Genomic DNA, 27,820 nt, shown 5'->3' on the forward strand with positions numbered 1-27,820 from the left:
ATGTGTGTGCAAAATTTTGGCACACTGCGAAAAAAAAAAAAAAAAAAAAATTGAAACTGTTTTCTAATTGTTTTTAGTACAAATATCTAGACATCCTTAAATAAGCAAAACTGCATAAATGTTATGAGATGTTAGAGAGATTACATACAGAATTTTTCCCCATAATCACTTATATTATCTATTAAAGCAAGTTTTATAATATCTTATGCAATTTAGCATAATTTTATGTAAAATTTTATATATTATTTATATTAATATTTCATGTTAGCATTTGTTGTTTTAAGCATAAATCTGACATTTAGTGAGATTTATGCTTAAAAAAAAAAAAAAATACAAATTGAGTGCAAAAGTAAATGTATTAATAGTAGGCATATTCTCTGAAAACTCACTTAATAACTCTTATCCTTAATGTCTTATGCAGTTTTGCTTCGAGAATGAATGTATCTTGTTTACAGAATGTTTAGATTTGTTTTTTGGGGGTTTTTTTACTGGAAAACAGTACAAAATAATCATTCATAATTTATGTTTTTTTTTTTACAGTGTGGATTGTGTGTTTTGCTATGACTGTAAACAAAATGGCTAAAAACGTTTAATCCCAATTTCAAACTTTTTTTTTGTTGTTTCGTCTGTTTCCATTCAAAGGAGGTAGGTCTATTTTGTTGGCAAAAAAGAGATGAAAAAATCTCCCATTTGAAAAATCCTTTTGGCAAATGTGTTATTTGCAGCTGTTTGAATCCTAAGGAATCCCTCCTCCAGGCCTTGGTTTTGCAGGGCTGTAAGTTGTATTGGGAGACCAGCGGGAACCAGTGTGGTGAGGGAGGGGGACGAGAGACACTAACTGCTGCAAGAACGTTTTTGTCCTTCACTCCTTGTCTTCCATTTCTGTCAGTGCAAGTTAAATGAAAGCAACGGGGATCCTCTTTCATAGCCAGGGTTCCACCACTGGATCCAGTCAAGGCAATGGTCAAGAGGCATCAAAACTGTGGAGAGAAATAATCATGGTGGATTGTGGTTTTTTAGTGTGATTGGATTTTGGTTTGTGTGTGTGTGTGTGTGTGTGTGTGTGTGTGTGTGTGTGTGTGTGTGTGTGTGTGTGTGTGTCTAAAAACTGATTTGTGCTTAGCAAAATTAAGAGGGCAAATCATTCTAATGCTATCCTGTAGGTTGAAATATTCTGAAATAAATCTGTGGCATCATTAAATAACTTCTTTGCTAGTTTCTGTTACTTCTTTACTTTTAAATAATTCAGTTCATTTTTGCTGGAAAAAGTATTAATTTGTCTGAAAAAAAAAACAAACAAACAAAAAAAAAAACACTTACTGACCCCTAACTTTTGAATGTTAGTATACTACACTCACCTAACAAACAAAACACAAATATAACTGTATGAAATATTGGCACGCTAATCCTCATTTGAGCTGTTTTATGCATAAATAACATGCATACTGTACTGACATGCACTGATGTGTACAGATGTGAGCCTTACCTGTCCCAAAGCTTGACACTTCTACAGGTGCTGGTGCAACAGCCAGCCGATATCAGAGCTGCAGAAAAAAAAAGAATATATTGAGCATTCAGTTTAGATGGTTAATTTAATATTGATGGTACTATTAGCAAAATAACAGCTCCTCTAATAACTATATATGAACATAGTGATTTCCAGGCAACACTGAGTTCCTCAGAAAAATAGTGGGCTGATTCACTGAAAATGGTAATTATTCACTTGTTTATAGAGCAGCTAATTAACCCACTGCTGCTAATTAACTGTTTTACACAGCCTTTTTATGTAAAAGGCCCGAGACAACCTATAATTTATAGTTATATCTTCTCTTTGCATTTGTTCTGTTTGGTAAAATGGCAGCAGCAAGACATTTATTGTAAAAGGGATAATACAATGCTTCAATGTGGCAAATGAGGTTAGCAGCACTGTCACAGTTCTGCACAATAAACCTGGCCGAGTAATAGTGATAGTTCTTTTGAAACAGATCTTTTTTAGAATTGTTTGAACCAGTTCACAAAAACGGTTCTTAACAATTTATTAATGAATCAGACTGGAATTTTTATTTTTTTTGTTTTAGAAATAAAATGTGAGAAAACTTATTTTTCCAAATTTGCATCGAGCTCAGTTTTTGTATTTCTTGTGTGTTTTGATATTTTGAGAAATATAGTGTGAGCACTGTTGTAGAAATATTTCTCTGTCATGTCTTTGCATATATGTGCAGTGTAATTTTAGTATTATTTATATACTATTATAGTATTTATTAATAGTTTGAATCAGATTTTATTTTTGCATTTTCAGTTTTCATTTTAAAGTTTTAGTAATTCTGTTATGTGCTTTTGTCATTTTTATTAATTTTTAATGTTTTTAGCTTTATTTTTATTTCAGTTTTACTTCAGTTTTTCATATAATATTTGATATATTTTTTGTTTTTTTTTTTATTTATTTTTTATTTTGAATTATTTTTCCATTTTAAATATATAGGTTTAGTTAACAATAACAAAACTGGTTAGGTGTCAAATAAATGAACACTTCATTTTGTTTCTCTTCCTTAAACAGGAAGTGAACGTGCTAAAACAATGAGGTTAATCATGAATTACTATTGGCATTTAATTACTGAATGCTTTGACAGCCCTAGTTTCCATTGATCAGTTATTTTGATAAACTGCCTTTTGATAAACAAGACATTGATTTAGTGTAATGATGCTAAGTTTCAGAGGCTGGTATATTAGCAAAGCCAAAGTTTGAAACTGATCCACTCCTAGCTTCAAGTCACTTTGAATTAAAGCATTAGCTTGATGCATAGATGTATACATAAAGTATGGCCACATTAATTGTGGATGTGTTTGAAGAATAAATAAGGAGGTCAAATGATAAAAGACAGCCTGCATGTTTTTGTCTTGTTAACACTGCTGTTAACAAGTGCACATGCACACACCAAGAGAGAGGATAAAAACAAAGGGGGAGAGAAAAGCCTGCTCTATTCCGTGTTACGTACAGTGTGAATGCACCAGCAGGAGGTGTGACCCTGAGTGTCTGCTGATGAAGAGTACCTTCTGTCGAAGTCAAGTGTCACTTCTGCAGTCACTCTGTAGTGGAAGAGCTCTCTCTGTCCCTCATGTGCTCATTCATACTCACACACACACACACACACACACACACACACACACACACACACACACACACACACACACACAAAGCTTTAAAGGGATAGTCACACTTATGTTGTTGCATTCCTGTATGAGTTTATTTCTTCTGCTGAACACACAAGAAGATATTTTGAAGAATACAGTTTCTGGTCCCAATGGACTTCCACAGTATTTTTTATTTTCCATGCTATGGAAGTCAGTGGCTACCAGCAACTGTTTGGTTACCCACATTCTTCAAAATGTCGTCCTTTGTGTTCAACAAAGGAAAGAAATTCATACAGTCTTGGAACAACTTAAGGGTTGAGTAAATGATGGCCAAATACAATTTCTTGGGGTAAGCCACTATCCCTTAAAGCATCCTTGTGAACTTCGTATTCACATACAGACTACACACATAGAAACAGGTTAAGAGCTTTGTCAGAGTCTAACAAAAAGTGAATTGTTTCTGTATTGATTTAATTAGCTTAAGGCTTATTACAGTAATATTTCACTTAAGCCCAGGAGACATACAGTATGTCTAAGGGTGACACTGCACAGACTTCAATCTCATCTATCCTTCCATTTTTCTATCTAGCATTCTATCTTTCTGTTATCCGTTCATTGTAATTGTGAGCATTCTTTGTGATAAAGTGGTTTAATGTAATTTATTTTTTCAAGTATCACAAATGCCCCATGATGTGGCTGGTAATTCTCATTGTTCTATTGTTTTTACATAAGGACTGCAGTTAGATTTGTAGTCATCTGTGAATTATGAAGGAAAATGTAAACAATAATAATGGTCTTCACTGCTGAATATGTCCTTACATTTGTCCTTGAGCATTTTTGCCTTTTGCAAGGCTTTCTAAATGCTTTGACATCACATTGAATACTGAATAAAAGGGTGACATGACCACTAAGGGCCAATTTGAATTTTAAGCAGAGCTTTGTTTTTGTTTTAATATTTATCTGAAGGAAAATTTCTTGTTTTGTATATCCAATTTAAACTGTGTATTATACAGTATATTGCTTTGCTGGGTAGCCATAATCATAAACATTAAATCATTTCCAAGCCTGCATTGAGAATCAATAAGCATAATCAAATCAATGAGCTACTATTTCCTCAAAAATACAACTTTCAGTTCAAATAAATTTTATAGACTTTTTATAAAGAAAACTGAAACAACATTTATACCGAATCATCCTCGTCTAGAACATTGAGAACTACAAATGACTAAAAAATGTATGTATTTGGGTACAAACTTTGGAAGTGAATTATTTTACTGCAGGAAGATGCTGTTATGTGCCCAAATGATGCCTAAACTGAGTACTGCTAGTCAAAAACTCTCATTTGATGAAAATACCTGATCTATTTAAAGCCTAACAGCTGGCAGAGGTCCATCAGTGGAAGTAATAACATTATAATGGTGCGGAAGGGAGCAGAACAGCGGTAGAGGCGATGAATGAAGGTGCTTAAACCTCTGACCCGCTTCTGTATGTTGCATTTGTCAATATCTTTAATAAACACCCCTGAGTTCAAACTGTCTCTGCCCTCTGCAGCTTCAAATGCAGCTGCAATAAATTGTACACTCACAAACACATAAACATACCCTGCCGTGAGAGAGAGGCACACACAAATACTGGTAGTTAGTAGAGATGTTCAGAGGTGGAAAGTAACGAATTACATTTACTCGCGTTACTGTAATTGAGTAGCTTTTTTGTGTACTTCTACTTTTTAAAGTAATTTTTAAAATCTGTAATTTTACTTTTACTTAAGTATATTTTGTTTGAAGTATTGTACTTCGCTACATTTTAAAACACATTAATTACTGAGAGTAAAAAAAAAAAAAAAAAAAAAAAAAATCGCTCCCTGGAAACTACTGGCGCTAGAATCACAAGAAAGATGCAGACGGACAAAACAGGCGTTATGGTGCAGACACCGCTGAAAACGAAACCTCGTCATATTCTGAAGTTGAACTCGAAGGAAATGAAGTGTACCCCTGGCCATATTTATGCTTTATTATGCAGTATAAGCTGTGCTTAGCTAGGGAGACCGAACTAGCAGCTATAAAATCTCGACAACACATCAACCCTTCGCAAGCATGTAGAGGTAAGCTCGTTGCATTGGTGGTTAAAACGAAGCCTTTACATTTTAGCAAGAGGTTTTGCACAAATTAGCCAAAAAGACAGTGGTGCGGACTGCGGAGTATGCGATATATATCGTCTGCGATAAAATCATAATTGTTGTTTTAATGATGTGCGCGCGCATTTAGAGTGCGTTTTTCACTGTGTGATTCAGTCTTGTAAAATGCATTTAGAATGATCACAAAACTGAAGATATAGGGGCAGAAAATTTACATATTTATATCATTTCATATAGTAAATCAAAATCACAAAAAGAATGCCGTCTTTTCCTCCAAAAAAATCATCATGATTATATATATATATATATATATATATATATATATATATATATATATATATATATATATATATATTTACAACAGGTCAGTAAACAAGTTAATTAAGAGACTTGCGTTTTAGACACCATATTGCCTGTTTTTGCTTTATTTCTACAACAAAAAATAATTGCAAACACAGTCACCAAAGCACAGTTTTGCAACATGACAGTGTTTCGTTCCTGAATGAATCAACTGTTTAAATGATTCGGTTCAATCGCAATGACTCACTTATTAACAGTGACTTGCTGACACATACTGGCCATTTTAATTTCACATTTAAAGTATCTTTTGATTTTTTTTTTTTTTTTTTTATAATTTCTTATAATTTCAAATAAGTATTCAACATTTTATGTCTTGTATATCAAAACATTATTCATGCATTTGTAACTGCAGGTTAAATGCATTCATGTCCTGCATTAAACAGTGTGTAAATACATCTCAATGCCACTTCCAATGAAGCTTCTGCATTTCCTCTGCATTGAAAAGATGAGTTTGTTGATACTGATTTGCCTGGTAACAGCCCAAATGTCTTATTATACTAAATAACTGATTCCTTTAATTAAAAACAACTAGTTTGAGATTAATAGGCCTATCCCAGGGGTGTCAAACTCAGCTCCTGGAGGGCCGTAGCCCTGCAGAGTTTAGTTCTAACCCTGCTCCAGCACACATATCATGTGGCTGCATCCGAAAACTTAGGCAACTGACCTGCTGCCTCGCTGCCAAATCAGACAACGACTTTGCAGGCAGTTTTTTTGCTCGAAGGCACCTCATGAAACTGATTTTAGACAGGCTTCTGAAGCAGAGTAATGTTTAATGATCTACAGCAAAATATAGAGAGCTTTGGTAATAACTATGTGGATATTTAATTACTGCAATATTAATTTCTCGCTAGAAATGACATAAAAAGTGGAAAACGTTGATCAAAAACATACATTTACACACAAACTGACCACCGACCGCAACTTTCAGACGCCATGTTTATTTTTTTGGTTTAACTGTCACAGAATGGAACGCACAGGATTGTGGGATATCAAAGGCAGTGAAGGATACATCTATGCTGCCTTCAAAAATCGGCCAGATGAAGGCATCTCAGGAGACAGGAAATGAAACTAACATTGAATTTGGACGTGCCTTGATGCCTTCCTACCTTGGAATGCGTCCTCAGAAGGAAGCATTTTTCAGTTTTCGGATGCAGCCGTAGTTTTCAAATAAGCCTAAATGATTAGATTAGCTGGTTCAGATGTGTTTAATTAGGGTTATATCTAAACTGATATAACCCTAATTAAGGGACTGTGGCCCTCCAGGAACTGAGTTTGACACCCTTGGCATGTCCCATTTTTGCCTCCCTCCCACTTTTAAAATGTAACTAAGTAACTTTTACTCTGAGTAAATTTTAAAAGAGGTACTTTTTACTTTTACTTGAGTAGATTTTTAGACTGGTACTTTTACTTGTACTTAAGTAAAATTTCATTAATGTAATGGTACTTTTAGTTTATTTGGGTTTTTTAGTACTCTTTCCACCTCTGAGAGAGGCACACACAAATACTGGTAGTTAGTAATGTAAAACATTATGTCTACAATAAATGCAGTGACTTTAAGCTGTTAAGGGTCTCAAGAAAGAAAAAAGTCCATAAAACATGTACGCACATACAGTTCAATGTGTTTGGAGTACAAAAATTTCCTCAGGCAGTAATAAGTTCCTCTTTATTGACAGAACTGCCTTCTTTAGCTTGCTTGTGACCTTGTTCTTCAATTAAGGCATTAAGATGCAAACATAAACTAAAATGTTTTCTTAGGGATGGTACTTGCATATAAAATATATTTGCATTCCCTGAAGGAAATACTAGTACTTTTAAGACAGTGAAAATGTTTAATTATTTATTTATTTATGCTTAAGTTTAAGGCTATGATTCTGCATAAATTAAATGCCACATCAGAGCAGCTTAATTTTCAGCTGTTGTCTTGAGCTCCATGAGAATCAAAACTTCTGTGACACAAATCAAAATCAGGTTGAGTCTGAATTCAGTAAACAAATATAACATCCAAGATGAGTTATTTTGGATGATATCCATATTTTGGCCAGAAGCTACAGCTTTTAGCTTCACAAGACTTTAACTGATTGACTGGAGTTGTGTGGATTATTGTGATGATTTTTATCAGCTGTTTTATCACCCATTCACCCATTGTTTGATTTGGCGGACCCCTTTGAGTACCACTGTGCACAAGACCTATTATCTACAAAACGAAGTTTGAATACTGTTAAGTGGTCTGTGCTGAATTAGTTGCAGAAAATAATAGAGAAGATAAAGGAGAATACACAGGAACAAGAGGAATTTCAATACAATGGCTCCTTGTAGGCCCAGTAATGAGCACTGCAGTGTTGTTCTGGGAATGTATTGGAAGTGTCTGAGCAGCACTGCGGTAGAGTCTTCATTAACATGGGAGGAGCAGGTGTGCTCCAGCAGGAGATGCAGACAGAACACTGATACTCACTTTCAGACTCCATGTGCCTGTTTGCACTTGTGTGCATCTGCTGTATGTACATGCATATTAAAGTGATGTGGAGACAAGAGGATGATTCAGTGATGTATGTTCTTATAACTTCCTGTATAACCAACCCACTTCTCTGACTCTGCTTCTTTCTCGTTCTTAGGCCCTGTTTACACTAGTGCATTTTCGTTTTATAACGCATAACTTTTGCTACGTTTACGCCTATCATTTACACTACTCCGGCATTTTCGACCCTCGAAATCGAAGACTTTGAAAATGCTGCAGACCCCATTTTAGTTTGAAAACTCCGGGGTTGCATTTCAGTGTAAACGAACCAAAACGGAGACTTTTGAAAACGATGGCGTGGCTGTCCACATTTGCTCTTTGCGTCCTTGACGACTGTGTAAACAATAACATCATGCGCATTGTTGTACATAGATTCCCCATTCAATCGCTCCAAGCACGTAGACGCGGCCGCGATCTAAATAATAGGGAATCTACCTATTCATATCTATGGCTGTACCTGCATGAATGATCACGTGACATGGATTTTAGGTTGTGAATTGTAAACGGAGATCGTTTCTGAAATGCAGCGGAAATGCCAGTGTAGACAAGGATCGCATTCATTCTAAAATGCCGTTTAAAACGAAAACACACTAGTGTAAACGGGGCCTTACTCTTTGTTTTTCCCTTCATCTCTGCTGTAATCAGTCAGTATAGGGCTTCTCTACAGTCCTTCACAAGGTCATCTAGGCCTCTCATTAAACAGTCCCATCAGCCATCTCTCTAACTCTCTCATCATCTGTGCTAGTTCACACTGCTGTTTGGTCAGAATGAGAACAGAATGAATATTCCTGTGAGAAGCAGTGTAGCAAACACAAATCAATACCTCTCAGTCTCTTAGAAAGAAGTATGGGGCATGCTTGCTCCAATTACAGGCTGACATGTATATATTTTCTCACATTTACATGTTGATAGTGTAAGATGTGATTGTCTAGTGGCATAGTTTTTGTTTAGCATGGTTCAAATCCAGACATTTTTAAACATGAAAACTAGTGACCACCATGTATTTTAATTGTATGAAAATTAACATCATTGTTAAATTTTGAGCTAGATCAGTGAATGGATGTATTTAAATTAAAATGTATTTTCATATATATATATATATATATATATATATATATATATATATATATATATATATATATATATATATATATACAGTACACACACACACACTTTTGCTGCCTTTTTGATAATTAATATCCAATTACCCAACATAGATTTATCATTTACTCAGGGTCATACTGGCTGGTCTCAAGGCTTATGCTCTCTGCTGCCATAGAAAAGCCTAAAACAGATCAGTGAATGAAAGCAGAGCAGAGAGTGTCAGAAAGAATAAAGTAGCCTTGTTAGTCAATAAGCATACAGGAACAATATGTTTCGCATCAGTCCACTGGACCTTTGCCCTGTTTGTTAGTGGTTTAATGGAGAGATGATTAAACGGAAGCAAAAAGAGAAGTGACTGTCTTTGATGTCCTCTGAGCAGGCACGATATTCTGTTGTTCAAAGAACTCTCTCTCTCTTTCATACACACATACACACACACAAACAGCCACTACTGTAGACACTATTCAGCAATTACAAGGAGACAGCTCAGACAATATGACTACATCTAAATTTATCAACACACACACTCAGTTCTCTGCATATTATGTGCAATATCGTTATCGAGCAGAGAAACTGTAATCCAAAAAATAGCCCAAGGTGACTTTCAGGATACATTTATCAATATATTAAGGGCGGTCACTTGAATTCAAGGGCCCCAAGGCCAAATTTCATGGATGAAGGGCGACAAAACTGATTCATTTATTCCTAGTATTTTTACATGTTTGAAGTGCACATTCAGATTATTGTGCATCACAAAGCTATATCGGTGTGTATTAAACTCCAGCAGTGTTGTAAGAACTGAAATCTGCATTTTAGTGATCCGATGTTCCAGGTTAGAAATTTTATGTTTATCCGAATTTTCCAGATTAGAAATTGTATATGCTAATAATTACAGTTTAATGTGAATCTTTGCAGAGAATATTATTCTTTTTTTTGGTTGCAGTGTTATATTTTTTAAGTGTTCCGAATTTTCCAGATTAACTTTTTCTGACATTTTGAGCCTATAAAAGAGGTCCTTGGTTTAAAAACACAAATTTTTTATGTCAGCTGCTATGGAAACAGTCAGGGGTTATACATTTTGTGAGTTTAAATGGGGTCATTGGTTTAAAAAAAAAATTTTTTATGTCAGCTGCTATGGAGGGGATTTACTTCAAAGTGAAAAGATAATGAGACGAGGAGGAATAACCCGTTGGCCTACTTAACAAGATGTTCTGGGAGAAAACCTGATCACTATCTTAAATGCACTATGCTCCCTGCTGCCCTTTCGAGGAATGAAAGACAATGAGCCATAACTTCCCACCTCTGCCGGGATCCTCGTGCCATCCTATATTCCCCACTGGACAAGGTCAACCCTTAATGAGCTTCTTTGCAAATAAATCTGAAATCCGGACCCTACTGACCTCAACAATTTCCTACAGGCAAAAGAGTACTATTTTTATAAGTGCATCTGCGTGACTGTTTTTAATATCATGATGCCCTTCGCACAGTGTTTGTGCCATCGTGGAGTATGAAACAATGGGAAGACATCAAGGAAATCAGGTCAGTTAAGATATTAAATCTCAATTTGGGGGAGCTCAAATAGTTTACGCAATGTACTTTCCCTCAGGGTAAATTATACAATGATCACTATTCGGAGTGGAGACAGTCTGTCTTTGCAGCACACAGGAACACACTCTCCTAACAAGCACAGGAGAGTCTTCCCTGAGGAGAACCTTTTCTCATACAGTAGGTGTACAAAACCCTTATTACAAAGGAGATAAGGCATAGAATTCCCTGGCTAACAGTTTAAAACTGCAGTTTAAATGGTTAAATGCACGTCCAAATAAGAGAATGAACATATATTCTGACATATACATGCTCACACACTGGAGGGTGAGCTGCTCTACTGACCCAGCTTCTAGAAGCAATTTCCCTGAAGCATTAGTGTTCATCCCAAAACACAGCAGTGCTTCAGATTTTCCATAAATGCTATGTGTGTCCCCAATAGTGCTTAAGCACATGCTGTACTTTAAAAAATGACACCTCAGATATTTGAGTCTCTTCATCATTCGAAACCATGTGCACAAACTAAAAACACACAAGAGGGAATCTTTCTCCCTACATGTTCAAGTGCTACATTTTCATAATGGCTTTTATGATTATTTTTAAATCAAGTGGAAGCCATTTTAAGCTTCTCAGGGCTTTCGTGGGGAGATTTTTTAAAGTGTATTAGCTAATCTTATCTGTTGAGCAAAGATGGATAATAATTATATTATATGGATTGTTCACTCATTTACACATCAGTCAAAAATGTTCACTCTTGAACATTTTGTGAACTGCTTCAAGCAATTTACTGAAAATTCTGACTCAAAAATATTCTGAAGATAGTAGTACACAAGTAATTTGGACCACTTTTTTATATCTATGGTGTTTTAATGCTTGAATGCTCCAGTCAACAGTTCAATTCAACCTTCGTAGGAGTTTGATTGACAGGCGATCTGACCAATCATAATGCCGAATCTGCCGTTTTGTACAACAAACAAAACAGACAGGAGAGTACATTAACGACGGTGGCCTTGAACTTGAAAAATGTGTGTATTGTTGTCTTTCTGTGGTTGAAACAAGATACCTTCTGATATTCATTTATGTTTATTCATGCTATAACCAGTAAAGATGATCAGTTCACATACCGCATGAACTGAGGCACTACTGCGATCTGTCACTACATATTAAAGAGCCACAAAATTATATTTATTGTTCGAATTTCTTTAAAATATTGACACAAGCTGATTTTTTGTTTGATACAAGATGAGACTTTGTTTCATACCAAATGTAGACTGGTTGTCAGTGTCCTTTTTGCTATGCAATGTACTTTCATGATGCGTGAAGAGTGAAGAGTGCCATGGCTTGTTGGACGTCGCAACATTAACTAAGAGGGCCGGGTCTTTGCAAAGGTCAGCTGCATGAAATATTTGTATTCTACAAAAATAGCAACAGCAACATGAGAGTGAGTAAACGATGACAGAATTTTCAATTATGTATTTATTAAGCATGAAAAACATTTTGCCGTGTGTATGGATTATGCTGAGAGTGAGAGCAGAAGGGGGATGAGCAGCTTTTGTTGTGATCCTGTCATGTCGGTTTTAACTTAAAGATCTAAAGGTTGTATGATTGACGTGTGCCGCTGGATTTAGCTGTACAGATGACATCATGTCCTCCATGTGATGACTCTATAGTAGCTTCCACACACACACTCATGTCAACCCTATAAATAACCACAAACAGCCTGAGTCTCTTGCCTCAGAGAAATTAACAAAATTAGCAACATGTAAAATGAGTGGGATGTCCAAATTATTAGTATTCAGGATACATTAGGAAAACAATACATGGATGACTAACTACATCTGCTGTCAGTGTTCAAATTGAGGTTTTTGGTCTCCTAGCTTGTTTAGCTTGGTCTGTTACTTGGTTTTAGAGGGGTTTTGTATGTTTCTGCCTTTTTAGAACCAGCAAACCAACTTCATTTAAGTTGTTTTTATTAGCATGGTCAGGGAGTGAAGAGCCATTAGATTTGAAAAGTTGAATTCATTGTGGTTAAATTTCTACTTCCATTGTACTTGTTTATTATTGTTGTGGTTGTTGTCAACAATAGTGTGTCACAGGCCAAAAGACCATACCAATATGGCCAGTATGCCCATACCAACAGTCAAACAGTAAATTCTGTATTTAATTTAGTACATACTCAGAGATTGTAAGAATTTAGACATACCCTTGTTCTTTTCTAAAACGTAGTGAGCCACCTACTGCTTCTTAACAATCAATAAACCTTGTAAGTGCTTGATTTGGAAAGTACAGCGAGTAACACAACAGAATACTCAAAAATGCATAATAATTCATAGCAAAATAGTGTAAAATAAACTATTCTTAATTACACTAAACCATTTTTTTAGGACTGGATGAAATTCAAGCTCAATTTCTATTTGTGTCCTCTATGTGGCACACTCAATAAGTGCTGGACACCTGGGCCAGAAGGTTGGGGGTTTGAATCCTGTGTGTCGTGACATTATTTGTCGGTGCTGATGGCCTTGTGGTTAGTGCGCCCACATGTAGTGCAACTGCGCTCGCAGTGACCTGAGTTTGATTAACGACTCAAGGTCCTTTTCCGATGGAGGCAATTGTGACTTAATGGTTAGAGTCAGACTTGTATTCCGAAGGTTGCAGGTTCGAGTACCAGCGCCTTATAATGCAGCATCTATAGGCGCTCACTAAGTTTTGAAATTGAGTCTAAATTACCCTTCAATACTTCTCAAATGCACTGTTTTGTATGTATATCTCCATCCATCCATCTTTTTTCTCTGGTTCTGAAGATTGTAATTCCCTGATATGATTAAATATTTATGAGCATAAATTGAAAAATAGGTCATGTAGTGTCATTTAGCTGTATTTTCTCCATATTAACTCCATCAGCACATTATGAATTTTAAAATGCATGACTGGTCATGCATTCAGATGATGTATAAAGAGTGCAGTAGCTCTGTTTATGCTGAAGGGAGTCCATAAATACACACAGTTAGCTGCCTGCACACTGCCCTCCTCCCACAGAGAGCACTGCATGGTTTGAGGTTCCTCCCTGAGTATTACCTCTTGTCTGCATAACAATTTCATTAATTTTAATGGCCTTACCAATTACCTGGCTCTATTGCCCAATTTCATTTTGTCTAAAGGTTCTTTTATTGTCTGTGTGTGGATGGGGAGATGGAAAGCAAGGGTCTGCCTCTGAGCTGTGTGTTTCTGTGCTAGCCGGTCTCTTCCAGCTTCTATTGCTTCTATTACTGTTAACTGCATGTGTGTGCACTTGTGTAAATAGCAGTCCACTCGAAAAAGTTGTTGAATCACAGTGATTGATTTCATCTGAGTGGGTTTTCTAAAGATTGGAAATAAAGTGTAGCCTTGCCACACTGCAGTGTGCCAGGAGGAGAAGCAAAAAAGAATATACAGTATACTTATATTGCACACATAATGCAGGATGGTTGTGTAATATGACTCACAGGCTGAGGTAGACTGCTGCTTGTGCATCACAATGAGCACAGAGACCTTAAATAAGAAGGAAAGACTTTAGGTTCAGTATTTTATTACACTAAAACCACACACTGGCGTCATTGCTGTGAAATAGTGCTTTCTGACTTTCATTGTACATGTGTCATTGTCTAAGACATTTTTTTTTTAAATATCTTCTTTTGTGTTCCACAGAAGAAAGTCATACAGATTTGGAACAATTGTCATAGCCTATCACTTTAAACCTTGTATGTCAAGGTTGTTCTTGTCATTTTGTTGATCTAATCTGTGGTTCCGTTGTTTAATGTTAAGTTGTACATGTCCTCCGTCAAGTCAACCCGAAGGAAGAAAGGTTTAGCACAAGAGCTTCAGAAGGTTTAACACTAAAGTTGGTCTTCTTTCACCATAGAAAGTGTACACAGCATGCTGCTTTCTGAGGCTGATACATGAGTGTCCTACAGTCTTTTTCTGCCTATGCCTAGAAATGTGACCCGGCTGTAGGAGCCAAGAGCAAAAGTGCAGTGCTTTCACCATGAAAGCGAGTTTCACCTCACTCCCTGTCCCGCTGTCTCTGTTTCTCTCTCAGTCCATCTCTCACTTTTCACTTGTATAGCACAGCAGTCTATGCCTGCCCTATCACAATACACAAACCCTCCAGTCAGCAATAAACATAAACATTCATACTAAAACACATGTTAGATCACCGTGATAAAGTCCATATATTTCCTGAACTGACAGCAGCTAACTTCTTAAAAATACAATGTGCAGTATTTCTACAAAATAAGCAGTTCAAGGTTTAACTAACAAACCTAGCTGCTACAAATGCTAGTGTTAGCATGCCTGCTAAAAAGAATTATTACTCCAGGATGGTTTATGCTGGTTAGTTTGGTGCTGACCATCTTAAACTGGTTGGCCAATATAGCCTTCACGTCTTTCTCTCGTGACTGATATTCAAAAGTAGGTCTGTATTCAGACAGAATTGTTTTATATATATATATATAAACGGTAAATGTTTAGCTTTTAGAAGGTCTTACATTTTGCTCTGTCTGCTGTCTTTCAAATAACAGCTCTGGATTGTCACTAGCAGAGCTGCATTAAAGACAACTTTTACCTGGGCTTAAGCCCAGATACCAAATGCCGGGGTTCTGACAAATAATGCTGACACACAGTCTGTAAGTACGCTTTCAGAATGATGAGCTTTGTAAAAATCGACGAGTTTCGGAAAGGCGGGGCTTAGAGGAGAAACAATAATGTACAGTATGTGGAAAATAATGTTTTTTGTTTTTTTTTTACCTTAAACCGCATAAACACATTTCATTACACCAAATACACAAAATAATGTTTTTTTTTTTTTAGCAAGTCATATGACCCCTTTAAGTTGAAGTAGCAAAATTAATGTCATGGGTTCATTTCCAATGGAATGCATGGACTGAAAAAAAATGTATGTATACTACTGTTTAAAAGTTTGGGGACAGTAAGATTTTTCTATATTTTTGATGGAAGTCTCTAATGGTCACCTAGGTTTTATGCATTTAATCAAAAATGCAGTAAAATAGCAATATTGTAAAATATTATTACTATCTAAAATAACACTTTTCAATTTTAATATATTTTGGAATATAATTTTAGCAGCTGAATTTGAACTTGAATTTTCAGCATCATGACTCCGGCCTTCAGTGTCACATGATCCTTCAAAAATCATTCTAATATGCTGATTTGGTGCTCAAGAAACATTTATTTACACTTATTATTATTTTAAAAGCTATCCCTTTCATTTTAAGAACTTTCCCTTTAAAACTGAAATACCTACACTTGCATTGACCACATATGACTAAGGTCAACACACCGGCCACTAGTACAGGCTCATGTCACTAGCAAAGTTCAATAGACTTTCATAAAGACGTGAATGAACATCTTCCCATTAACTGGACATTGATTTCTCCTAGACTGAGATCCTCTTTCCATTGAAAGTAAACCTCTTAAAGTCTGCATGTAATTTTCTTCCGCTTCTATAGAACACACACAATGTTAGGTTAAATGTGCCTCTTCAGGCAATGAGCCCTTGAAAGAGATCTGTAGATTGGGTAACAGCTCTGCAGGGACCCTGACCACTGCAAGCCCTCGTGTTCCCTCTTTCTAAAGTAGCAATCAATGGTTTCTACCTTCTGCCTTGAGCCAGCAGGAAGATAAACGGGGGTTCTAAGTAGAGAGCAGGCTGGCTGTGGCCCTCTCAGCATGAATTCCTAATATCTTACATAATCCCTCCATGTTACCGGACAGCACAGAGGCTAGTATTGGTAGAGATGGCACAGGGGTTCATTAGGAACACAAGACTTTTGTTGGCATACTTGAACATCTTCCAGGGAATGGGAGAGATCAAGGGCTAAATTTGAGATGAATAATATATATCATTTTCACTGAGATTAATTAAAGTATTATTGTAAAATATGGGCTACAGCAGCCAATAATTGGGGTTGACAAAGCATCCTAAAAACAAAGAAACTGACTCTCTTATACAGTCTTTGTCTGTTACAGAGGTCTCAGTTAGGATAACAACAAAGCAGTAAAAGTAAACATGCTATGTAAGATTGCACTGAGTTTAGATTTCATTACTGGTTTACATTGGTTTATAATTTCATTATGAGAATGCAGCTTATTTTTCCTTTCAGATCTCAACATCAATGCACAAGTGAGCTTATTCTTGGGGGAAATGGACAAAAAGAAAGCATGAAGGACACTGTGGAAGTGAGTAATACTCTACTGATAAAAAAAAGAATGATTCATCTAGCAGCAAATATGAAACTATTAGAAACCGAGAAGTTATTTTAAACTGTAGGAGGTAACAAATGCTGTATCCATTGCTCTGTGAACTGCAGTTTATGAAAAGGAGTAGTTCAACGCTCATTTTAGTCTCATTTATGCATTTGCCAGACACCTTTATCCAAAGTGAGCTACTTTGCATTCAAGGTATACATTTTATCAGTTTACGAATTTCTTTGGAATTAAACCCATGAACTTAGCATTGTTAGCATCATGCTCTACTATTTGAGTTTTTATGTGTACATAGTGATATATACAGGGACAGTCCATGTCAGATCAGGGTTACTGTTTTATTTTTATTTTTTCTATATTTAGATTTTTTGTGACAGTTTGTGTCAGATCAGCTATCCACTTGGAAGATGCATACACTTGGTCACTTTTGACATCAGTTGACAAATTTAATTCTAAATGGTTCAGAGACTGAGACTTCTCCTAAAAATATTTTCTAAATTCATATTCTGGAAAAAAATATATAAATATATAAACTTCTATGTGGATACCATTGGGCAAAAAAACAAAGGATACAATTTTTTGTCAATTTTATAAGTCAAAATGTGAGATTTTAACATTTTTGTCTAGCATGATACAATATCTTGCTTATTTTGAGGGACACAATTGTTGACTTAACATGGAAGTATGGCTATTTGTATCCTGATTTGACATGGACTGACCTACTGTATACTATGATTGGTAATTACTGTACTGTATATCAAGATGATTGCTGTTTAGTAATATTTAGTGAGAGTTCAGTGTTTCTTCAAATTCTGGGATAAATGCATACATTTCAGCGACTTAAGTATATTGATATCATTTTTAAACCTTTTTCACTGTGTACCCATTGATAAGCAGTTATTGAAAGTTTAGCACCAACTGCATGACTTTTCTATTAACTAAAATGATGTAGCAGTCAATGCTGCATTTATCTCATACTACCATCTCATTCCTTTCCAAAATCTATTCCACATATCTTAAATTCAACATTTCTCTTTGTTGCAGCAGCAGAAAGCCTAAATCAATTGCTCACTTGTGCGCTAATGAGAGATCAATAAACATTGTAACTCTCCACTTGTACGAGTGGTTTCAACTATTTACCCCAGAACCTGTCTCATCAGCTTCGTTTTCTACACCAAACGCAGGACATCGGAATTACTGTATGCCGAAGTCAGCATGACAACGAATAGATTATGGAATTAGCAACCGCACACGGCGATCACAGGGAGACTAAATTGCAATCTGTTTAGGACACAGCTTAGCAGGATTAGAATTTTTCGTTAAACCATAAAACAAGTAGACAGTCATTAATTATGGCTGAGCATTCAAGATCAGTCATTGGCCATGTCACAAAGAGTTGAGTAGATTTAATTTAGTACCAGGCTTCTGAGAACTGTTTCCTAACTGTTACACAACCCCTGGCTCACCAGCAAGAGAGCAAAAAAAACAGCCGACTGATGCCAGCCGCGATCGCCAGGGCCTTTATCTCTTGAGAAATGAAAGGAAAAGAAATTAAATTCCACTTAAATGTCAAGGCAAGCAATTAGAAATGTATTTCGCAGATTGCAAATTAAATTACTGCAAAGGGCCAAAGCCTTGTCAGCCTTGTCACATCAGCCTGGAACTATGGCGAAAGCCCACAAAGCCTGAAGCGTGAACAGCCAGCAGTGCTTGTTCTGTGTCACATTACCAATACCAATATTTATTATTTACACAATGCATTGACGGATGGTCTGATTGATGGATGGTATGATTTCTCAACATCGGGCCCTTAGGAACACTTAGGTGGAGACCCCATTTAAAGTAAATTTACAGGGGAGCTATAGGCTGTAGAGCTATATTTAGGGAGTGGTCGGTCAAGGTCGTGCGTCACAATCGGGTCGGGATGCTTTGGAATGCACTTCAGTGATCAAAAAACACACTTAAAGGATTTTTTACCCAAAACAAAAATTCTGTAATCATTTATTCATGTAATTTTAAACCTGCATACATTACTTTCTTCAGTGGAAAACCATTTTTTTCTCTACATTCAATGAAAGTCATAGAGGTTTGGAATGAGACAAGAGTGAGTAAATGATGACAGAATTTTTCACTTTTGGGTAATCTAACCTTTAAACCTTGTTGCCAACTTTCCCTGAACTTAAAGTAACTTCTGTAATCCAATTAAGTATTTTTTTAAAAAGGCAAATTACTATGGACTGCAGGACACACCCCAGGAAGGGAGGAGAAAAAGAGAAATCCGACTGTGAAAACCTTCTTAAGTGATAATCCAGGCTGGCTAGCCATGGCCAACAGGGATAAACTGTAATTCCATGCTCAGAATTTATTTGACCATGTGGTTCCATGAAGAGTGTAAGTTTTTATTTATTTTTATAATGTGCATTTATGACTAATTAGACACACTGGGGATTGTTAGTCTCTACTGAAATGCCGGTTCTAAGGGATCTGGAGCAGTAAACAGATTGAAAATTAAGGAGATATGCACCAACCCAGAGCATCAGTGGAAAAATTTAATTGGATCTGCACTATTTAGTCTGAGGGAATAATGAAAGAACACATATGTGTATCTCAAGAAAAGTGAATGATTGAAAGAAGGGAAAGAGAAAGAATACAAGTGCTTATTCTCTCTTTGTTAGCTTGGTGTCAAAAGGCATAAATAAGCAGTAGGATGGATCTCAGTAAAGGCTGTCTGGTATCAAGCTTGCATACAAGGCCTTTGTGCACTCAAAGAAAAAACAAACCACAGGACATAAGATAAAAGTAGCTTCTAAATCAACCATCCATAGGATACTTCAATGACTCTACCGTTTCATCGCCATGTTTTTGTACAATCTATAAATCGAAATGTCACATTTAGAACCATCCTTCATCAGAATAGCAGCTCTATTTCTAGTTTGAGATCTACAGAGCATCCATTTAGGTCAGTGAACTCAGGTGTTAATTAGCAGCTGTTATTTTCCTATTAAATGCAGCGCAAGGTAAACAGCACACAGCTTCAGGAAGAATCCCACAGCCTTGGCAAGCCACACAACTCAGCACTTTTCTCCTCCAAGAAATCATTAGCAGAATATAGCTGGAGAGAAAGCTACACATCAGGAGGAGAGTCTGATATTTTGTTCTGCACACATTCACGTTGTTTGTCCTCCAAAAATGTTCACTCCAGCTTTTTTGATGTCAGCATCTGTTCACAAAGCTATTAAGTATCTATTCAAAGCAAGTTCATTTAAATTTATAATTCACACCAAGAGAATTCACATCATTTTTTTTTTTTCGTTGAAAGTATCTCAGTAATCTAGCAAAGTTTAATTCAGACAGGATGCAGTAACTTATATTAGAATTAGGTAGCTCAAACGGTAAAGCATGAAGTTAGCAGCACCAAGGCCATCGGTTTGAACAGAAATAATCCCACAGAAACTACCAGCAAGATCACCAAGTTGAAGCTACAAAAATTAACAAGCGTGACAAGACCCAACTGAGATCAGTATCAGCACCTTGTGGGGTGTGTCTGTGTGTGTGTCTATGTGTGTGTGTGCAAGAATGTTTTTACCACTGCTGAGGAGTTTATGAGCCTTACGCTGAGAGTATGTAGGTCAGTGATGCTTACTGTAACCTATTCTGGGTAATGTGTGCATATGTACAGCATATATCTGTATGTGTAATTCATGAGCATTTGTGGGTTGCAACATTCAGCTTATGCACTAGGGCAGGCACCATTCGAACCGAATGGAGAACGCCTTTAAAATTCCAATTCAAATCCTGAATTTGAACTGAGATAGCAAACAGGATGCAGAATAGCAATTCGAATTTGAATTGCAAGTAGAATTAAAACTAACTGAAATTCAAAGAATAATATAATTTTTTGTAACAAAGCAATTTATTTAAAAAAAAAAAGCAAAGTCCGACAAACAAATTCTTTGTTTGGAAGTTTAGATAGAGTGACTCATGGGAACATAAGAAAAGGGTGGTAGATAAACAGAAGTGATGGGCCTTCTCTCAACACTGCTCCTTCTCAAGTGCTGCTGACTCATACTTTGCCACTCCACTCACCTGCGTGCATATGGCAAACACAATGGTGTCCACTCCTGGTCCTCCTGGGTAGCTCTGTCTTCTGGCTTTTGTTGGGCCTCTGAGCATTTTGGTCTTTCCAATGATTGATTACAGTGTTCCCTCAGCTGGGTTCCAGAGCATTAAAAAATGGCTTCGGAGGCACAGGTACAGAGGCTGACTGATAGGAGGCAGCAAAAGCCTGCTAAAATCATGGCCCGAGAGGACCAAGACTGGACACCACCGAGCTTTACCAGAGATGAGATGTTCTGCTCAAGCCAGACACTAAAGCCCCTGCTCTATCTGGCCATTTCCTCTCCTGAACTGAGCAAAGCAAAACTAGACTAAATGCAGATCATGGCTGGCGGAGTGGGATGGTTTAGTGCCTGGCTGGGAATTGGGGCTTTGCTGGCTCCAGGATGAAGGATGACCATCCCCTTTGCGTATGGTGTACTCAAATGGGACTCGGTATATATTATTGTGGGTGCTACAGCAGGCTCCAGTCGGACCCACCATTCATACCGCTATAGATGCTCCTGTGATGATGGGACATCTCCTCTACACCCGGCCTCTTCTGTGCCACCTCTCGGCCGGGGCTGCCAAACTTTCCATGCTGATGCCTCAACAACTCAGGACTCCCAGATATGACACGGCCCTTCTGTAGGTGCTCCGGTGTCCCTGATAGAATCTGTTTGGGCTCTGGACTTCCACACACACTACCCTTGCTACCCCTATGCTTCTGGAAAAGGTCCGGGCTGCCAGGTGGCTGAGAGGACACCAGCAAGTGTTTCGAGAACTGTTCAGGGCTGCCTCTCTTGGCAAGTTTCTCCGGACTGAGACCCCGTAGGCCCTTATGATCCGGACTGGAGAAGGACCCACAGCGAGACCGGCACACTTGGGGAAAGGTATGTGCTGCGTACTCCTGGCTTGTGCTATGTCTGCGGCTTGCTTGCTTAGGACCCGTTGCCTCCTCCCCTGAGCCTGGCTTATGTAGGTGATCAGGACTGCCTCCAAGCGGGCCACCCAACAGCTGCTGCTTATGTGTGAGATGGTCAGGGCTGTCAGTGCTGCCCGCGCTGGAGGTACTGCTCCCGTCACCCACATCTCTTAGTAGGCCAGGCCCAGGGCCGCTAGCGTGAGACAGGCTACTCTGGCTATCGATTGAATTCCTGCAACCGGCTGGTCCCCCGGTACCTGCTGGCCCACCAGTTCCTCCAGAGCCCTTCTCCTCATCCAGCATGAGGCACATCTCTCTCAGTTCAAGGTTCTCCCTCACCACTTCCTCCTGCCTCTGCTCCAGCTCTTTCAGCTTCTGCAGGTAAAGCGTCACATCCTTACGCATGATTCCTGCACTGTAGCGGCCCAGGCGCTGCCACTCCCTCGACACCTTTTTTCCTTTCTGCCGGTCGTCATCCAGAAAGCAGCAGAGGTCCCGCAGCTCCTGGTTGTCCTCTTGCAGCTTCTGATTCACCTCCTGGAACAATAAAATCTATTACTCAACACTGATGTCTAAGCAAAGCCAGTTTGACTGATGAAAGTAAAGTTAAATGCAGTAGTCAATGCTGCACAACGGAGAAGGATAGAGTATGGAGAACACAGACAACATCGAGTTTTTCAATATTTGTAGGCAAAATGTATGAAAAAAGAATATGTGTGTATTAATACTAGTAATAACATATAGAATATATAGTATAACATACAGATAGATAGATAGATAGATAGATAGATAGATAGATAGATAGATAGATAGATAGATCACTATTGTAACTGGACTTGCCACTTTACACATCTGGCTACAAAATTGTATTTTTATTTTATTTTTAATTAATTTATTTATTTATGTATTCATTTTGGATAAGACAAGTGTTGCCATGTACTGTTCTATGGGAAAATTACATTTAAGAGGCACCCTGGGGGACCTTTAGCCCCATTATACCTCATCATAGAGAACTGTACAGTATGTGCGAGGAGCTATATATTAGAAAATGTTAGAAGAAAAAAAAAACGATTTAAAGCTGCAAAACAAAGCTTGTAAAAAAAGTTATTTTCTACAGACTAGATAAAAATTAATAAATAAAACAGCTTTTGTTTGTTTCGTACCAAAAGCGATGTGGTATTTATAATCAAATTCGCCCACCCCCGTCACCTGAACACAGGCTCGCCTTACCTTCAGACCCCGTATTTCGTTGAGGTGCTGCTGAAGGCTGCGGTTCACCTCTCGGATGAGGTTGCTGTGGTCCACTATGACACTCATCTTCTCAGCTTCGGCTCTGCGGAGCCGGCGTACCAGCTCCTCCTTGCTCCATTTCAGAAGCTCCTCATCCGTAAGTTTGGAAAGGTCCTCTGAGGGACCTTCTGCGTTCTTGGATATGCTCGATTGCTGCTGAGGCTGGGTGGGCTTTTCCATTCTCCTGAGCAACTTATGGAAGTGCTAGGCTATGAATCAAATCGCCGGCAAGCCAATAAAATCCTTCGTTCGCGCTTTCCCGCAAATTCCCTCTTGTTAGGATCGAATTTTTGACACTACCATTTTAACGTTAACTGTTCTGCCCATGCTGTCCCCTCTGAAGATAGGGATGCAGCCCTAGAGTACCGGCTAATACTTCTCCCCCTTATGCACTCACTGGCTGTACGGGTGGACCCTCTGTCTCTATGGCAGAGACTCTGTCTGTTTCCATCTGTCCGTCAGCATCCTGTCCAGCTCAGTGCGGTGCTAAACCTGTGGCCGCTGTCCGCGCGCATGAGAAAGGTGCACGGCTGGTCGCTTCTGTACGCAGGGTGCGTGACAGCAGCCTCTCAAATTGCTCGACTGGCTGAGTTGTGATTTTTCTCTCTCTCCGTCTCTCTTTCGCTCTCTGTTCCGTCACACGCCCCCTTCTCTTGGAGACAGCTAACTTTTTGATATTTGGCTCCACCTGGTGGTCATAAAACAAGCCTACATCAACGTCAACCATTTACGTCATCTGCCTATTCAGCGTAATAATAATAATAATAATAATGATTAAATGTAAATGTAATAATATGATTATTGTGTATTGTGAAAATGTGGTGTTATTGATGAATTTGTGCATTGTATTTGGTACTGGGATTCTGTTTATTGGTGGCCTTAAGTAGCCTAATTGTAGCAGGTGTGTTGAAGTGACAGCATATATCGATAGATAGATAGATAGATAGATAGATAGATAGATAGATAGATAGATAGATAGATAGATAGATAGATAGATATTACTACATTTAAAATAAAGAAATATCAGACTGAAGAGATGGTCCGAAAGGATGGCTCTTTATCTATTGATTTATTACAGGTCATTGTTAAAAATGTGTCTAGCTATTATTATTATTATTATTATAATAATTATTATTATGGATTAAAATATTATATTACACTCTAGTACTCTTTAATGTAGTGCACACTGGCACTGAACTCATTGTTTTCACAAACAGTTTGGTATAAACTGTTTGGAATGACAATATGCATCTATGAAGATCAGTGTAGGTGGTTCTGTAAAGCAAGTGTCACAACACAGAGGTCAGTTTACAGAACATAACACTGTTTTGGAAAATGTGTTGTTAATTTGAACAGGTATTGTCTAAGATGTGGGCCCGACACAGGCTGTCATCTCAAATTGTTCAGATTGGTTCTGGAAGCAGAGGCATCTTTATAAGGACAATTTGTGTTACAGTACCTTATACCTCACTCAAACTTACCTGTTAATAAACTGCATCCATGCACAATTTGAACATCTATTTCTTGTTAAGCTAAAATAGAAAATAAAAGCGATTTAGACATCTCACCTGAGCCAACATTTAAATGTCATGAAAGTGTATGATTTCTGAAGGGATATGTGGTGAGTGTGCTGAGCTGTTTTCATTATGAAAATTATTTTATGATTAGTGCTGGAAGAACACTGCATGGATCACTTTCAAGGAAATTATTGGCTCATACCGGTTGAGCTCCTCTTCAGTCTACCAGTTTTATTTTGAATTAAAGAGCCAAATTATTTATGAGGAAATTTTCCACTTTTTTCCCTTCATTTGTATAACTCTGGTGATTCCAGCTGACACCAGACATTAAGCAAGCCCTTAACGTTGCCAGATTAGTCAGTTTTATAATGACTCATTAGTCTTATAACTGACACTTTTATTCAAAGCAATTTACAGTACACTTATTACTGGAGTTACTAACGATGAAATGCTTTGCTCAAGGACACAATGCTGATAGTTAATAGATCAGTGCTGCAGGGGTTCAAACACACAAATGTAAGTCAACCTTCATTAAATATATGTCTTAGAGCTTTGTAATGCTTCTCTGGAGTTTATAGTATATCCTTTTTCATGCCCTATCCATTTTAATTGCATGGGAAAAATCTGCTCTTCTTTTACATTTCCCCTTTGTGTTTCATGGAAGAAAGAAACCCTATACTCTACTGTAGCAGGTTAATTGTTTTCCTAGTGTCATACTAGATGGTAGTTTAGTGGCGATGGGAGGGGGAGTTCCGTGAAGTGTAGAGGGGTGTGTCTACATGATGAGGAGAACACCATACACAAACAACCTGTGACAACATTTTTCATCTTGCAGTGCAATGGCGAGGACTCTTCTTTCCATTCTGTGTCTCCTGGTGGGACTTGTATGTTTCCCAAGTACAGAATGTTGGGAAGCACCCTGGTTCTGTCATGGAATTGAGTGTCCCGTGTACACTGTGGTACAACAGTATGAGGTAGGCCGACGATTTTTGTTTTGTCATTTGGTTTTTTTCAAATTTGGTCTATTCTATGTTAAATATTTATATCATTGTGTTAATAATACATAAAGGGATTTGAGGAGCGCAGCTATGAAGTGAGCCATTGGATTACCACTGATGTTGCGAGTACCAGCAACAGTGATTTAACAGATGGCTTTTGGAAATTGTATTATTTCAATCAAGGGCAAAACAGTGAGAGTAAGTAAGCTACACTGGTAACACGTTACAATAAGGTCTCATTTGTTAACATTAGTTAATGCATTAGTTAGCATGAACTAACTAGAAGTAATGCTGTACATTATTTGAGCATTTATTAACCTTTTATAGTGTTAGTTTATGCAAATTGTCGACTGTTTATTCATAATAGTTCACCGTGTTTTAGTAGATGTACAAATTAACATTAACTAATATTTATAAATGCTGTAAAAGTATTGTTTATTGTTAGTTCATGTTAACTAGTGTTACTGCTACACTAAACTCATGGTGCTGAATAAATCACATTTGACGTTTTATAAACATTCCAGCATGGTAATCATAATGTCATTTTATAATCATAGTGTATCATAATTTTACTTGTCAGATAAGGAGATTGCTATGACCAGGCCTGTGGTGGTCTCTGTGAAGGAAGCTGATGGTATGGGGGAGCAACAGGTGTCCATTTCCGTCTTTCAGTCTGACGTGGACATCCCTGAGCCCAACGATAATACCATCAGAAAAACAGTCATACTAGGCGGGACTGTCTACGTCAGGTTAGTTAATGTAGGAAAGGATGACAGTCAAATACTGTTTGACTCTTTCTCATTTAAACATTCTCTCTTTGCTGGTCATTACAGGTCATTTAGTGGTGTGGCATCTGATGAAGATGCCTTAGAGAATGTGCAGCAGCTTAGAATGGACCTCAGGGCTGCAGGAAAGGTGTTTGTTGAAAACAGATTTGATGCAGCTGGATATGATGCACCGTGGGATTTGATCAACAGGCACAATGAAGTTTGGGTTCGTGCACCCTGAGGACTTGCAGATCCTGAAAGTTCTGTTCCTCATTCCTACGGTGTAGCCTCTTTTTACTTTAAAGTTCCAGTCAATTGAAGATTTCCTTGCATATCATATTATAACATGGTGTTTCAATCTTAAACAATGTATTAATGTTTCATTTTGTGCAATAAAAGTGTGGAAGCACTTTGGAGTTGTTTGACAGCATTATAAACTGGTTTTTAGGAATCTGACATCTGTCATCTGAAGGTTCAGGTGTGTTTACACTGAAAATGCAGTTGAATTTTACTGAGATCTTATGCTAATAGCTTTGACAATAAAACTTTTGACCTCTTTATTCAAAACATTTTTGCTGTTTTTTATTATACATTGAATGTAAGCCATTACATTTCTTCTTTTACATTAATTAATTCAACCACGTTTATGGACTGATTAAATGATTGAAAACTGTGTAAAATAAATGCATTCTAATAAGAAGATGAAAAATATTAAGACATAGAAAAGAAAATGAAACTTGATACATAAAATACAGAAAGTTTCCAAAATACAAAAGAGAAGCAGGTTTAGGAATGATCTGAAAGGGAAAATGTGATTTTAGGTTATCAGGCGTCTCATTAGCTTTTGGTCATGTTACGAGAAACTCCACCCATTTAAACTGGTCTAACTAGTGATCCAGAACATCCCTTAAGCTGTTAATGAAACTATTTGATTTAACTAGCACAATGCTCAGTGATAAACACTAAAGAAATGTGAAGTTGAATGTGAATCTTCCAGCTTGTGAGTTGGTATGAAACATGTCATTCCAGTTCAAATCTGTAAGAAAGCATATGACTTCAGACAACGTTTTTGTCATTTGCAGCTTGGTGCTTATTCAGTGACCTTAAAATACTTAAAATAGTGAGTTGTTTCACAGCATGGTTGTATGGACCTGGATTCATAGGCCTGCAGCACTAT

General features: G+C 37.5%; 2 protein-coding genes across 4 annotated transcripts; one reads left to right on the forward strand and one right to left on the reverse strand.

Moving 5' to 3' along the window:
• Positions 1 to 10: 10 nt before the first annotated feature.
• Positions 11 to 23,986, reverse strand: ccdc85a (coiled-coil domain containing 85A). 3 transcript variants are annotated; one of them, XR_006161508.1, is made up of 4 exons: positions 23,302 to 23,985; positions 21,138 to 22,608; positions 1,487 to 1,544; positions 11 to 980 (listed from the first exon to the last, which is right to left on the reverse strand). XR_006161508.1 is itself a non-coding variant. In XM_042768959.1 (4 exons), exons 1-4 carry the CDS (start codon positions 23,539 to 23,541, stop codon positions 965 to 967), a joined length of 1,266 nt encoding a protein of 421 aa, XP_042624893.1. In that variant the 5' UTR covers positions 23,542 to 23,986; the 3' UTR covers positions 11 to 964. The 3 variants fall into 3 exon arrangements, 2 of the variants coding, with proteins under 2 accessions (XP_042624893.1, XP_042624892.1); XM_042768959.1 differs by having other exon boundaries at positions 21,657 to 22,608; positions 23,302 to 23,986; XM_042768958.1 differs by having other exon boundaries at positions 21,648 to 22,608; positions 23,302 to 23,986.
• Positions 23,987 to 25,691: 1,705 nt separating this feature from the next.
• On the forward strand, positions 25,692 to 27,059 carry LOC109099815 (heme-binding protein 2-like). The gene is made up of 4 exons (XM_019113319.2): positions 25,692 to 25,852; positions 25,948 to 26,074; positions 26,457 to 26,625; positions 26,710 to 27,059. The coding sequence occupies exons 1-4, from the start codon at positions 25,718 to 25,720 to the stop codon at positions 26,882 to 26,884; spliced, it is 606 nt and encodes a 201-aa protein (XP_018968864.2). The 5' UTR covers positions 25,692 to 25,717; the 3' UTR covers positions 26,885 to 27,059.
• Positions 27,060 to 27,820: the final 761 nt, after the last annotated feature.

Source organism: Cyprinus carpio, chromosome A13 (assembly GCF_018340385.1).
Source record: "Cyprinus carpio isolate SPL01 chromosome A13, ASM1834038v1, whole genome shotgun sequence".
NCBI classification, from domain to species: Eukaryota; Metazoa; Chordata; class Actinopteri; order Cypriniformes; family Cyprinidae; genus Cyprinus; species Cyprinus carpio.